At 36.8% G+C, this 16,066-nt stretch overlaps 1 protein-coding gene across 2 annotated transcripts in view; it reads right to left on the bottom strand.

The window, feature by feature from the left end:
* Nucleotides 1-16,066, bottom strand: part of RBMS3 (RNA binding motif single stranded interacting protein 3) — a 701,764-nt gene that overhangs the window by 594,066 nt on the left and 91,632 nt on the right. For both annotated transcript variants that reach the window (XM_053943264.1, XM_053943265.1), the window contains one exon: nt 1,849-1,917. In XM_053943264.1, coding sequence (XP_053799239.1) covers nt 1,849-1,917 — 69 coding nt within the window. The remainder of the gene's footprint in view (nt 1-1,848; nt 1,918-16,066) is intronic.

The raw sequence follows: 16,066 nt of genomic DNA, 5'->3' as shown, positions 1-16,066 counted from the left end.
TTGTCCAATACAAATATTTTGCCACTCAGCTCATGAGAGCGCACAGCAGTATTCCAGTCTCCCAAACGGAACCGCAGCAAGCCTATACATCCTCACAGTTGGTACTGGCATTTATAATATCCATGAGGCAAGTTTATAAGCTTATTAAACCCAAAACACAGAAGACAAAAGCTGACAATAAACATATAAGAAAAAGATTAGAGTGGAAATGACAAAGGAAAACGAGAGTCAAACATAAGGGGTACAATATACATGGAGGGAAATAACCACGGGCACGCTTTAATACATTAGAACAATTTTTTTTCCCGTAGATGTTGGATAGTCTAGACATACTTTGAAGCAACATTCCTGGTAATTAGTCCCTCAACTCTGCTAGTGGTTTGACAGGGTTGTAACATTACAAACAATCTTTATTATGCGCTTATGTTTCCCTCCCTTCTCAAAAAAGAAATCATGTGTGTAGAGCATAAGGTGCATTTCATATGATTTGTTAGGATGACCTCCTCCTGACTTAGGAATTCATCTCCTATTAATAGATAATTGCAGAAACAGGAAGAGGGGAATACTGCTTGTATGTATTAGTTATACTCCATGAGCTTTTCCTTGCTCACTGTCTAATGCCCTAGGATGGAGCAAGCAATAACCACTGAAAAGTTAACATTTTGTCTATGCATTCTTCACTTTTACCCTCAACAGTAAAAATTCAGTGTTGAAAAAGTGAAAGACAGAAAACATGGAAAACTTTGCAAGCAAAAGAACTATATTGTTATATGAAGAGAAGGCACAAAACTCTCACAATACTTTGTGAAAACAGGATTATTAACACTGGGAGGATAGTGAAAAAGGTGGCTAACAGCCCATGAAGCACTTAGCCACTTTTTTTCCGATCCTAATCTGAACACAAATTAAATTCATGCTTTCTTTTGCTTTAGTTTTTGAGGTCAAATTGCAACTTAATGGAAGTTTCCTCTGTCAGTTTACAAATTTCCTTCAAAAGGAAAATCCAGCACGTCAGATCAAGGGTTTGTTCACCATGATACTTTATATTTTTCATAGTGTCAAGGGGGAGTGGTGGTTTTGCTTTTTGTAGGTTACTGGGGTTTTGGTGTTGGTTTTTTTTTTTAAAGCGTATGTAGAAAGAGGTACAAAAAAACAAAAGTAGAGGCTGGAAGAAATCAATGCCAATGCAATCATTACTGAAAAGACACCCAAAGAGTTTTTGAAGACAAAGTTGCTTTAGTTGAAATAAATTGTTCTTTAATAACAAAAGCAAGCCATATCCTTGTTTATAGTCAAAAAAGACTTTTGATTTTGATCAAGTCACAGAAACCCTGAATACCATTCAAATTCTTATAAAGAATCATTAACTATAATACTGTATTGTTTCCTGGCTATCACTTAAGAGTTTCTGGCTTCAGTTTCAATTAACAAGTTTTCCTGGAAGTTTTGATCATTGCAATCACTTCACAAAGAAACACTGGGGCAGTGGGGGAGGGAAGGCTAGCATAGGAGAACAGACTCCATGTGTTGCCAAAGGGCATCAAACACCCACACTTGTAGCTTAAGTGACAAGATTCAAAGGATAGGGGGATCCAGCCACGATAACATTCCTGACAAACCAGAGAGGCCCCACTGCATTAGAGGAAGCATAACTGTACAAGCTCCTCTGTGGGCAGCAACTGCATCCAAGAGTTTGCCACAGGATATCCTGCAACAACCTCAGAGACCAGCATGACCCAGCTGGGCTAGTGCGGGTAGGTAACGCTCTCGGATCCCCTCACAGATTCTTTTTAAAAGGAAGTATATGTCAACCTGAGCTTCATATCCTTTTTGACAAGGGCATATTACCTGATGGGGCTGTGAACTGGACCATCTGCTGTAGGAAGGAGCACCAGAAGTCTTGTTGGCTGTAGGTCTCTGCAAAATAAAAGAAGGACATGTCAAATATTCACCAACACGTCCTCATACACTCTGGCAACTTCACCAATCTCAACCACGTAAATATCCATAGTTAAAAAAAAAAAAATGCAAAACCCTAAACAAGAGCCTCCAGAAACCACAAATATGAGACAGGTGCACTAAAACCACGTAGATGGAAACTTGCAACTCATGCGCTGTTCAGCCTTGAACCTCGGGACTTCAATATTCACTTCAATTTGCAGTTTGTTGCCTAGACTGCATAATTAAATGCTAAACTCCAACCTAAACTGAGGCTAAAAAGCACTACCCATCAGGCATACAATTTACTCAGTTTAAGTAGACAAGCTGTAAGGGAAGAGCAACTGACATCATCTCTGTGGACGTATGAAAAGACTGACACTGTCCCATACCAGACCCATATCTCTAAATTAAAGAGGCACAGATTTGACAGACAGATCAAGCAGCAGATAAAGAACCGGCAACAAGGTCACACTCAGTTGTGGTCAATAGCTCACTGTTCAAGGGGAGATCAGTGACACATGGTGTTTCTCATGGGTTGGAAAGATTGAAGGGAGGGTGTCAAAACAAAACAATTGTTCTTTCAGAATCATTTCACCTTACCTAAGTTTCATTTCTGAAATATGTAGTGGATTATTTATAGACCAACTTTCTTTTTAAGAAAAACAGCCTTTATGATTTATCCCTATATTTTTCATCCATTTCTCTATTTTTTCCCCCAAAGCCCTAAAAAAAAAACCAAAAAAAAAAAACCATACCGTGTACTTTCACATCCATAGCATATTTCCATATCATGTGTGTCACACAGAGACTTTACAATCAAACTGCCTTTGATACTGCAGAAGAATCAATGCATTATGGCATTGAATCAAACTCCAATTATTTTATTCCAAATTATCTCTGGTTTCAAAATTATTTTATACCATCAACTTATACACCATCTATTCCCAGTTTAAGCTAGCATCTGGTGTAACAGAAGACCTTCAAATCCACTCCTTACTTATGTGAATTTGGTGCTTCTTAAAAAAAAACCAAAAAAATCAACCAAAAAAAAAAAAACAACCAAAACCAAAAAAACAACAACCAAAACCAAAACCAAAAAACAACAACCAAAACAAAAAAAAAACCAACCAAAACCAAAAAAAAAACCAACCAAAACCAAAAAAAAAAACAACCAAAACCAAAAAAAAAAAACAACCAAAACCAAAAAAAAAACAACCAAAACCAAAAAAAAAACAACCAAAACCAAAAAAAAAACAACCAAAACCAAAAAAAAAAAACAACCAAAACCAAAAAAAAAAACAACCAAAACCAAAAAAAAAAAACAACCAAAACCAAAAAAAAAACAACCAAAACCAAAAAAAAAAAACAACCAAAACCAAAAAAAACCAACCAAAACCAAAAAAAAACCAACCAAAACCAAAAAAAAAAACCAACCAAAACCAAAAAAAAACCAACCAAAACCAAAAAAAACCAACCAAAACCAAAAAAAACCAACCAAAACCAAAAAAAAACCAACCAAAACCAAAAAAAAAAACCAACCAAAACCAAAAAAAAAACAACAACCAAAACCAAAAAAAAACCCAACCAAAACCAAAAAAAACCCAACCAAAACAAAAAAAAAACCAACCAAAACCAAAAAAAACCAACCAAAACCAAAAAAAAACCAACCAAAACAAAACAAAAAAAAAACAACCAAAACCAAAAAAAAAAAACCAACCAAAACCAAAAAAAAAAACCAACCAAAACCAAAAAAAAAACCCAACCAAAACAAAAAAAAAAAAACCAACCAAAACAAAAAAAAAAAACCACTGGATACCACAGCTAACAAACAAGTTTCTTACAAGCATATCACTACTATACTGTGTAAGCTCATGTGTTACAAAATCTTCATGACAACCAGGCTACTTATATCAGGAAGTCCGGGTGGGTTTAAGTTTCTTTTGCATGAGATCTGAATTCAAACAGGTTTTCCAGACATGAGATACTAATTTATCAGTACACTATGTCACCAGCAGGATACTAATAAGGGTAACAGATTCATATTTGAACCATATGGACATCAATTACAAAAAAAAAAAAAATGCAATTGTGACATCCATGTGAGATTTATACCACAATGTAGTACAGTCTTTGTAAGTATGAAAATAAATAGCTTATGGCTTTTAACATCCAAGGATATACTACATTTCTATGCCAATTATACCAGAGCTTATACATCATTACATAGTCTAAAGCTGGCATGTCATTCTAACTAATGAGAAACAGCCACTGCTGGAATTGTATTTGTGTGTTAGTCTATCAAAAAGCAGTTATTTTACAAATTTAATTATTAGCATTACTGTGTAGTGTATTTATCTTCTCCTAGACACCCTTAAAAGGATAGGCATTTTTAATATACATATACACCATGTAACAGAATAACACTTTTTTTCATAGTTTTTCACGAAGCTGAGACCAGCATTGTGTGCACTTCATCTTTTCTGAAGTGTCTATCTCCATTTGCTTCAGAAGAATGACCAGCCAATCTCTGAACAACAAGCTGAATAATGAGATAGCTGGAGTTTTTTCTAGAAGCACCTGGAAACTGTTTCCCAGTAAGATGCCTTTCCACAAGCACCACACACCTTTCTTAATTAATATATATGTAATGTATGCCTGCCATTAGTATCATCCAATAAAGTTGCATCTTCCTCCTGTCTAAACTCATAAATACCAGTCTTGGGTTTCATTACTCACTCCAATACCTTTAGTAGGTACATTTCCTACACAGCAATCATTCTTTTGAACTTTTTTGTCTGTTTCAAGGACATTCAAAAGAAAAATATCCCACAGAGAAACAGTACTGCAATATTACAGAGAACCAGGCAAATCCTTTCCAGGAGAAACACACAGCAAACAAATACTTCCCAAGACAAGAACAGAAGGTTGTTTTTTTTTTTTTTAACTTTACAAAAAAGAAAACACTAGTGCTTCAGAAGTATTTATTAGATGACTTCTATCTTCCAATATAATTAAGATGGCACTTTTGAAAAACTGCAAACAGTAGTATAAAAGACTTTTTTTTCCCTACCTTTCCAGTTTTTTTTCCCTTCTCCATTCACAGACCAAGAAACAGGCTCACTTGCATGTTCCAAGGCAACCGGACCACCAGGTTATAGAGCAAAGGCTTGCACTGCTCACACACAGAAGCTTCTGTATTAGACTATTCAGAGTGGATTCTGAAATATCAAGAAAATACTTCCATCCAAGCTTCTACCCAGGTTCTAAAGGGCAACAGGAAAAAAATCTGAAGGCCAGGCCACAAGCCCTGGTCATCTCAATGGTTAAAATATTTAAAGCAAGTGACTTAAAAAGTTACGCACAAGCAAACTCCAAATGCACACACGCCCACCCCTGTTTTGCTGCAACCAGTAGAAATCAGACACCCACCTACCTCTAGGAATATGTCTCTTGATACCTAGCAGCACAGGTCATAGGCCAGACCATATTCTCTGCTGGATGAGTAGCTTCTGCATACAGCTTGCACCTCAAAGACCTCAAGGTGTTGCATTTTCACAAGCTAGTTTAGCAGGGAGTTCACAGGCTACATTCAGCCCTTTAAGCCACATCCCTTTCTTCAGTTAAAATCACCTCCCACATCACTCCTCCTTTTGAGAAAGAAGGAGCATAAACACAGGATATTTAAGAATGCTCCCTCTGGCACAATTAGCACTTTAGCAGAAGCCCTGGACATAACTTTCCTCCCTGGTCTTGCAGAGCTCCCTAACAGCATCACCGAAACAACCTAAACCAAACAGCCATCAACACCTCCAGAGCCCCTAGCAAGTCCCACTCTTAGCTAACTTTATACCCATTCTGCTTTCCCAGCTCACTTCAGCTCCCTAAGCTGCCTCTCAGCCATATGCAGATATAAAAAGCTCCTCCCCAGCTATTAAAAACTAATTAAGATTGACTTCCCTAATTACCTTCTTATCCAAGCTGTTCTTTATGTCCTGGCCATTTCCCTCATTCCCTCCACCTGTGAACAGAGGTCAAACTCACTGAACTGCAGGTGACTACCAGTTGTTTTAAAAGACCACAAAGTTTTGTTGAAAATTTTAGAAAGGTTTAAGAATCACAGTGGACTGTACTTCCAAAGTCAGTAAGACTGGAAAGTGGATGTGCGAGCTTCATATCTGAGATGGAAGTTGTGGAAAAAATGGCAGTGGTCTGCACACTGCTGCCCAGGCAACAGTCAGTGTGAGAGAAGAAAATCTGATGTAGATTCAGGTGCAATGCTTCAAGCAAATAGCCAGACCTGAGCCTGAATGTGAGGAATGCTGATGAAACATCAGACTGCCTCCAAATCCTAGTGAGACCAAGGAAAAAAAAAAAGTACTTCTCATAGCAGTAAAGTGGCACAGATAAAAGAAGAGCAAATTATGCTCTTGTGCAAAAATGCTTTTTTTATATGCAGCTCACAGGAAAACTGTTTTCTCAGAAATTCCTACTACTGAACACAGTAAATAACATAGCAAGAAGCCAGGAAAAAAAAAAAAACTTTTAGAAGAATACATGGAAATCAATACAATGGAGTATGGCTCAACAGAATAGTTCAGGGAAATATGTGTTACTATTTCATTTTTGGGATAAGGCTACCAGTGGCTGCATGCAATACAAACCAAGAAACACATACAGTCCCTAAATAATTCCTCAGTCAGTAAAGGAGAGCTTCAAGATAAGGACACACTTCAAATTCATGAAAAAAAAGCAGAGCCCAGAATTACAAGTGTCATTAGTCTGACAATATTTCTAAAAGCAAAAAAAGGAGTAATGTTCTGATAACAAAGGCAAAGTTAATAACTGGTTCTACACCCAAATAAACTTATAAAGTCTTGTGATGAGCATGGTAATTCATCCCATTAGTCTGGAAAAGTATCCTGAGATGGGATGATTTACTGTCTGGAAGTACCTGTCTCTTTCCATCCACTCACTGGAGAGACAGGCTAAGTAGGCAGTTTAATTGAGACATCTAACTGGGGATGGCGAATGTTAGGTGAAATTAAATCTACCCACAGTCCCTGTTCTTCTTGCTACCAAGGGACCTAAGCAATTTGTCCTCTTCTATGTTTCAAAGGGTTATTATGGTAGCAAATTTGTTATGCAGTCAGGGTACTTCTGAACTGCCCTGTGAACTCCCACAAACTGTGTTAATCTTCAAAATGCAGCCCATTGGTAAAGACATGAAATACTGTCTTGACTTGTAGGACTTAGAAATTTTTGGCTGGGCAAGAACAGGAGAAAAAAAAATTTCTTTATAAATCAAGAAAATAAAATACGAAAATAACTGGAACATATACTTAAACATTTAGTCATATCAAAATCTTTTTTCTTCGAAGAAAATCTACTTGGACTTACACCTGCAGTACTCTGAGAATACAATTATAGTTACATGAAACACCTGATATACCACCAATTCCTGGGCTCTTTGGCTTTTAGGCCTAAAACCTTGCTGGCATTCAGCTGGTCTCTAGTTCATCACGTTTACAAAGTTGTTGCTTCTTTAAAGAATATAGAGTCCAGTTGTTTATGTGTAGGTGGATATGACATTCAGGATATATTATGCACTGTCCAATATCTAGATTTCTTTTTTTCTAGTATTTGCTAAGGAATCCTCCTGATTTTCTCTTAAATGAAAAAAAAAAAAAATCATTTCCTGAACAAAGTAATAGAGACAGCTGACAATTCTGTAAGATGTTAAGGCACTGAAGTTCTTTCTCTGAAGTTTCCTTTCTTTTTTTTTATTGAGTTTTGTATATCTGCAACTTTTGCAAAAAGAAACCAGCAATGTTATATTAAAAAGAAACAATATTCAGGGGGTGCTTCTTGTGAGACATAGACCTTTGGGTTAACTTGTTTATTTTTTTTTCCACAGCAGGAATTTATGAAGAAAACACGAGTGAAAAATAAAGTTTTAACTTCTCATACTATAAAGGGCTATAATATCCTTTATGACTGTCCAGGAACAAATAATGAGCAACGTCCTTTTGACATTAACCACAGCAGACTGGAGCAGTGGGAGCTGGTTTTTGAAGTATTGAGTTTTATTTCTTTTTACTTATTGAGCTTATCCCACAACAATGCAGTACAGAAAAAGACAACTTATTAATTTCTATGTACAAGGTAAATAGAAATGGTGACAACTTCTCTGATACTATCTGATGAAAAATGGTGCTTAGAGGAATTACAGAGTCTGAAATTTGAACCAGGAATATCTCATGAAACAACACAGACTTCATGCCTACATATCAATCCATACCTACCTCTGGTCTGGCTCCAGACACCCTTAAGCCATGCTGATTCTCTGTGTGAGGTAAGACCTCACACACTTGATAATACTAAATCCTTTACAGCCTCTTCCTCACAAACATCATCTCAAGAGATCAGAGAAGCCAGCTCAGTGGAAAGGGTATCTCTGTGCTTCCAATCTGGTATCACACCTGGCTCCACGGGGAGACAAACCCCAGTAAAGCCTGTTCATTACAAATGTGCTGCTCACCCATGAAGCCATTTTCACTTTTGTGCAATAAATACACACAATTCCTTGCTCCCTTTGAAACCTCATCCCATTTTTCAACAATACCAATACCATGCCGGAAATTTATAGCTAGCACGCTGGACATAAGATTAAACAAATTCCAAGTACTTTAAATATCCATGTTTTTTTCAAAACCCTACAAGTTAAGAAACCTCCAAAACTTCCTGGAAAACCGTCTGCTTTCTAGTGATGCTAGTGCTACAAAATTGCAGAGTGGTGGATTTTATTTTTTTTTTTTTAAGAAAAAAGGAAGACAGGAAAAGGTTATATAATCAGATTAATAACAGGAATGTAATTTCATTACAGCTGTGCAGCAGTTTTTACCACTCAACAGTGAACACTGCTGATCACGGGGTTAGGACACGAAGCGAAGCACAGTGATGTTGTCAGCAGTGGAAGGATGGTACATGATGTGACAATATGGTCTTCTTCTCCATGCAAAGGGTGCATGATGCATCCTTCAGCTTGCTTGGCAGCTGAGAGAATAGCACATGTCAGGGTGACATCATTGCTATGCAGTGATGAGATGATGCAGGGGAATCACCAAGTGCGTTGCTCCATAAAAGTGTAAAATCAGGAAGAAAACATTAAGAAATCAGCTGATCTGGATAGAATGGCAGGACATAAAATGTAACAGAGTTGCAAGAGGTAAAGTTTGTAAGTAATGAAATACATTTATAAATGGTGTATGAAAAAGTGCGTAGTGGGAAAACAATCTTTTCTTAACGCTGTTACACAATGTCATTAGGGATTACTTCCTCTAGCTTACAGGAATCAATGTTATGACAGGAAGAGACAGAGCAGGAGAGATATTGACTGAGCTGTCAACCATAGGAGTACATCTCTCTGAACCTTTGGGTTTGGGCTGTGATGAAGAAAATGCATTCAATCGACACTTTTATAGGAACTCAGGTACTCACTCAAAGTACTCACATTTCATATCCACTGTCTAGTCATGACCCTCAACATAGTGACTTATAATTTTGAGGTGAAATTGCCAAAAGTAGTATATGTCTATCACTCACCCCCATCCATGGATTCTTTACACCTAACACTTTGACATGGGCTCTGAATCATGGTGCAGGGGTTGTCATGACAATGTGATTCCCTCTCTTTTTTCTCTTTGTCCACTCCTGTTTACTTATTTAATAAAGATATTAAAGAAGGAAAAGAAGAAAACTTCTACACAAAGCCAGAGATAAAAATATCCTTTCTTCATAAACTGTCTTTACACTTACCAACCAGGAGCTTTGTGCTAAAAAAACTTCAGACCTTCCCTATATGGCCTCCCATATGCTATTTGATTGTTAAAAGTAATAATTAATATATTTTAAGTTTCAAAGTATGTATTTCAATGTTAATAAAGTCCACAGGCCTTTTATATCTCATAAATCAAATAAGAACTGATACTAGAAATTGTGTCTTAGAAATCCATCTCAAACCACATCTACTTTAGCAGATCTGGCTGGTCAAGCTCAAGCCAACAATACTGTAACCACTAATTCCTTCTCCTTTCTGATTTGTATTGATCAAGTGAAGCACAGCATCCTTGAAATCACAAACAAGCTGAACAACTGTTACTGTTGGTGAGAAGCAATAACATATATCTTAGGAATTTTATATGGTGAAAGAAATTCTCTGTGGAGATGCCATAGACACCATGATTTGCTATGCAGTCAGCACTTTCTTCCAAAGCCAGAGAGTTTGAAGATAAGCTGCAAAGAGATTGAGGAACAACCTTCAAGTCTTCCAGATGGAGTTGACATAAAGTTGGCATTCTTACCACATAAAAAGTACAATTAAGAAATTGTAAGAAAGTCACAAGACATAGAAACATGCAATTAGATCAGGAGGAGAAATCAGCTGGGGAAAAAAAAAAGAAAAATATGAAGACATTCAATTGTTTGAGGTCAAGAACTCCCTCAAGAACTACAGAGAAGGTAGGGGAACACAACACAGCCATATGAGAGAAAATTTAATCATAAAGTGGCTTTCTAAAGCAGCTGCTTTTGTGGAACTAAGAACTAAGTGTAGTATTACGTTAAGCAATGTTCTATTATAGCAATCAGTACCATAAAGAGCCAGGGAATGCCACAGTCCTGGATATCACCAGGATACCCACTCCTATTGAAAGAATGCTCCAGGAAGTATAAGATGTGTTATCAGAAGAACTTGGAACGTATGACATCTTTATGTGCTTTAGACTCTCACCATTCTCCTGGGTAAATGAAATGCTGAGGCATGAGGAGATTAGGGGAAGTGGTCACAGCACCAAGCCTGACAGTGTTCAAGAAGTGTTTGGACAATGCTCTCAGGCACATGGTGTGACTCTTGGGGATGCTCCTGTGCAGAGCCAGGAGCTGGACTTGATGATCCTTGTGGATCCCTTCCAAGTCAGGATATTCTATGGTTCTATGATTCTATGAGACAGACAGTCTTGGCTATGGCAGAGAGCAAAATAGGATTTGTTTTGTGGGACCAAAAGACCCGGCTTTCTTCACAAGCTTCCACAGACCTGCAAAAATGGAATTAACAGGTCTATGTTGATTTGAGATAAAGGAATAACACCAAGAACGTAAAAGAAATTGATTGTAATGAGAGCTGTTCTCTTTGAGCAGCTATTCTGAGAAAGATTATCTGTTCCATTTTAATAGCAGACAAGAAATATGAAAAGTGACCCAGAATCTTTCAGTAATATTGGGTCTGAGGTATTAAAAGATAACTAAGTGACCACAATGAAAAGTGATACTGAGTAGGAAACCATCAGACATACTACAGAGAATATCAAAAAACATTAGAAGAACAAATGCAAATATAAAGACAACGAATGCTCTCATAAAGGCATGGGGGGACCTTTCCTTTTTTATTAATGTTCACCAAGGAAAATAAGAATTCAGATTCATGCTTACATTGAAGATTATAATAAAGCCAGAACAGAGAACAGCCTTGATAAGACAATGCAAAAGACAACAGTGCAGAAATTAAAGTAAAATATGGCATACAGTACATGTAATAATCAGAATATTTTACATGTGTTTCAGTACTGGGAGGCAAGGGCATGATTCATGAAGGTTCAGTAAAATACAAAAATAAAAATCTTTATTAGCAAACAATGCAATCATAGAAAAGTGGAGGAGGTACTATAATGATCTCTTTAATGATGAGAGATAAATTGAAGAACAAATGGTTATTTTCTAGATAAAGGAGTCATTCCCAGAAGAATCAAATTTTTAAAGTATTCAAAAGGCAATTAGACATTCAGGAAAAATGCCGGCAATTCCTGCTAAATTATTAAGACTTGGATGCAATAAGCTTAGTCAAATTTTTTACAACCTAATTTTGATAATATTTCCTAAGAGCAGAAACAGAAAGTCACAATTCCAATTTCAAAACCAGGATGTATTGGAAGCGTAGGAGTTGTTTTTATGTTTCTTCCCATTTCAACCTCAAAAATCCAGCTTTCATTCCTTTTACAGACACATACACTTTTAACACAGGAAACAGTGAGTGATGGCGAATATTGGTGTCTGGCAAAGAATTCCCTCCCAAGATTAGTCATAAAAAATGAAAACAAGCAATCACTTTTAGTTAGGTGTTGTCTCCAGGAAAAATGCTGAGATAAAGACAATTAAAGTGCAATTTCTTAGAGGATTTAGGAATAATCTAGTGGGTCCTTGGCCTGTAAGGAGAGTATCTGACATCTTGGAACATCACAGCACAAGTATGAGACTGTTTATTATGTAGGAAATTGGATGCTTTTCAAGTAGAGATACAATGAAATTTCTGCTCTGTTTCATAGCAATCCAATGCTATAAGGTGGGAAGATGTAGAAGCCCCACACTTTTCAGATCAGTCTAGTCATTGGTTGGAAGGCACTGAAGCAATCTGCCTCGATTTTGGAATAAGTGACTGCTGCAGGAAAGACAAGGTCAGAAAAAATGGTGGGTTTGGATCAGTGAACATGAATGATATTCAAGGATTGTAAAACCAGGTAAATAGCCTTGTAATGATAAGATTCTGAGCAAGCTTTCTGTCAGGCAATGAGGTTGCAATGAGTTTGGTAGCCTAAACAGCTGGCGGCTTTAAATAATAGTAGAAGTCTGTAGGAGGAATAAATTCAATTTTTTGCTGCTTTGAACCTAATGACAGAAGGAAAAAATTTCCTTGTACAAAAGACCCTAAAAAGTCACCAAATTAAAAAATGAGATCTCTTGACTAGATTGGCACAGGTATTGCCTAATCATCAGCTGAGAAAAGCTGAAAACTGGAAGGGGTGACATTGTACTGCAGTTTGACTGTAGTCAGTGCGAGCATAATATAACTGGATGGGTGACAGCTGCTGTGACTGGGATGTGGCACAAGGTTTGCTAGCTATCAACCACCACAGCAAACTTACTGAGCTCCTGGGTACATAAAGTGATCTTATTTTGTTGTAGACATTTCTAGAGAGAACTACTTAGCTGACTGTTCTGCACAGGATTCACACCACCACTTTTACTGCCCAAGCAATGTGTTGAACACAGGTTGTTACAGGGATTCTAGTCAAGCAGGTGGTACTCTTTTGCAAACAGCATGCTTGTTTATGCTGTGAAATCCTACACCTATTGTCTCCACTTTCCTTCCTCTTCTACCAGCAGCAGCTGTCATGTACTCCCTGTTCCAAACCTCAGTGCTCACTCCCTGTTCTCAGTGAGCATTCCTTCTCCCCCAGGCCTATTGTGCAATCTAAACCCCAACACCACAGAAGGTGAGATAGACTTTCAAATCTGGCTGCCACTGCAAGAGGAGAGATGCAACATGGTGGATAGAGCAGCAATAACTGCAAAAATTTATCATCCCAGCTTCTTCAAATGCCCCTCCCTGCTCTGTGATTGAGACACACCAGAGCAATAAATTCTTCTAAGAGCCCTTAAATCTATCACACTAATTGCTAAATGCAGAGTAGCCATTCATCTTTCCTGCTAACATGGCAATGCATGAATTTGCTGTAAGATTTTTTTTTTCTAATGTTTCCTTATGATTAAACTATAAAATAAAAGAAAATGTAGCATCACTGTCTGCTTTGAGGCTAATGCTTTTTTTGAAGCCTGGAGAGGAGTTCAGCATGAAAATCATGAAAGATTAGGAGGACTGTCAGCACAAAGGGACAGATATTTTCCTGCTCTATTCACACGCAGTCTTAGCATTTAGAAATGCATGTGAATAACACTTATTTTTAGACTTCAGAAAGAATCAACAACACACATATTTCCAGAAATTTCCTAATCTCATTCTCCTAAAATTTCTTTCCAGAAATATCACAGAAAGTCTTCCTTCATTTAGCATTAAGAGTAAGTGAAATTGGACTGTATTTTACCAGAGGAGTGAAATATTTAAAATAATAATATCCTTTGCAGTTAGTTGATAAATATACATGGAGAGAAACTTCAATGAAACACAGGCAATAATAAGAGGCAAACTTCAGATTGTGAGCGTCTCCTTTGTCAATTTGTTCAGCGTACAGGAACCTTGTCAAATTAAGAAAATTCCAAGTGTATTAGGAAAGGCTGCCCTCTTCAGACAAACTTAATAAAAGGTACACAGAAGTTCTGAATGTCTTGAAATTAAAATAAGAATGTGGTGAAATTAACTGTGCAGCGCAATATTAGCATATTAACTTTCTTCTGCTTAATAACAATTTGCTATCACATGAAGAAAAGCATTTTTAATCATTAGCTATACATTAATGTGTGTTTTTTTAGACTCACAACAGACATTTCTACAGTTTCTGTAAGGCTGCTATAACTTCAAGTCATATGCTGAAATATCGAGACATAATTAATTAAGAAATTTCTTGAGTCTGAACTTCCCCTATGTCATGTTGTGTGCTGTCATATGGAAAAATAACACATTTTGCAGTACTGAATTTCTGTCACAGGGGAATTTTCATTAAACATGATAAAATTGCCTTTTTTCCTCTCACAAAACTTGGAGTTTAGATAGGTTTTGATCTTCCTAATGATCTAAACTAGTGAGTGGAAAAAAGTCTTTGTCATCATGATTGGTGTTTTATACTTGATGGCTATTTTTAATTTCATTCATGAACAATGAGAAAACAGCTTACTTAGACAGAAAGTATTTTTTTATTTTCCTCACTATTTGTCATCTGAGTGTCTTCACAGGTGAAATTGTGGATTTTTATCTTGCATCACACCAGGTGACAAAACACAAGGCTACCAGATATTTTCCTGGTGTATATCATAGAATTTTCATAAGGAAGACCACCTGTATGAGGTAAGTAATTGTATTTGGGTTAATGACTGTAAGTAACAGCTTCCAATTTACTGGGGAGGTGAGGTGGACATAAATATTTTTTTTGGTGTGTTTACTTTGAAAACTGAATCTTAGAATATTCTGAGGAGACCTAGAAATACATATTATGCTCCACAATATCAAACCTAATACTTACCTATCCACGTTTTTCAAGACCTGTACCAGGACCTGGAACTGTACTAGAGAAAACAGCCATTAAGTCTCAATATATCCCCCTAAAGTTCTCCAGAACAGGGAGCAGAGACAGTGCTGCTAAAAGATGGTCCTAAGACAGAAAGATATGAGGGATTTAGGTGCCAGTTTGATAGATGTCTCTCCATTCATTAGAAAAGGTCTTTTTTTTAGCTTTTCAGCAAAGCCTCCAATGTCATGATGTCTCAGGAGAACATGCCTAAATGCCCAATAAGTTTGTGATTGCAAGATTGCACTTTTCCTTGCAAAACACCTTGTTTGTTTTTTTTTTTTTTTTAATCTTGTCTCAAAGCATGATAATTCCAATTCATTCTATATTCTGATCAAAAATTTGAATCATGTTTCCTTCCTCCTTCACCACATCATAAAGGTTTTCTGGACAACAGGTGATTTCATATATCATGTCCCTTTCCACAGTCAGCCTCTTCATTCTCTGAAACAAGCAATATTTCTAAGTTCACTTTAAGAACCACCCCATGCTCTTAACTTTAACCATGTGAGGAAGTCTCTCTGAAGACTTGTGGGGCTTCATTTCCCCTTTGTTAAATAGGATTTGGTTTAAGATGTACTTTAAGTTAAGAATTACTTAAACGCTTTGTTGAACTGAGGCCTGAAATGGGACTTTAATTTCCTTAACAACTCTCAGTATACCATTACTAGAATAAATGCAGAAAAATCAGACTTTCTGAAAAAATGTGTCTCGAGGGTGCTAGTACAAGCAAATTACAGAGCAGTTAAATAATGCCAAACTATAAATCTCATATCTACCAACACTTATCCATCTGTCTTACCAGTATGTTAAGGAGTAGGTCTTTTTTAAAGACTGAGATGTTAGAGCTGGAAATGAATACTTGCCTTTTAGTCCCCTCCTATGCTATGGTATTCAGTTTCATGTATAATTGATGGGCTGAAATTTTAAGACAGACTGAGTAAATAAATTATGAGTATTCAAAATATCACCCTTTTGCCAGTAAACCCCTGTTATTCTTCACACTGACTCAGCCACCTCTCATGCTGCTATCTTTATTTATAGGAATAGTATTT

The sequence above is a fragment of the Vidua chalybeata genome, chromosome 1 (assembly GCF_026979565.1).
Source record: "Vidua chalybeata isolate OUT-0048 chromosome 1, bVidCha1 merged haplotype, whole genome shotgun sequence".
Classification (NCBI taxonomy): domain Eukaryota; kingdom Metazoa; phylum Chordata; class Aves; order Passeriformes; family Viduidae; genus Vidua; species Vidua chalybeata.
The sequence above is the reverse complement of the archived record's forward strand: the minus strand, read 5'-3'. Positions and strand labels throughout refer to the sequence as shown.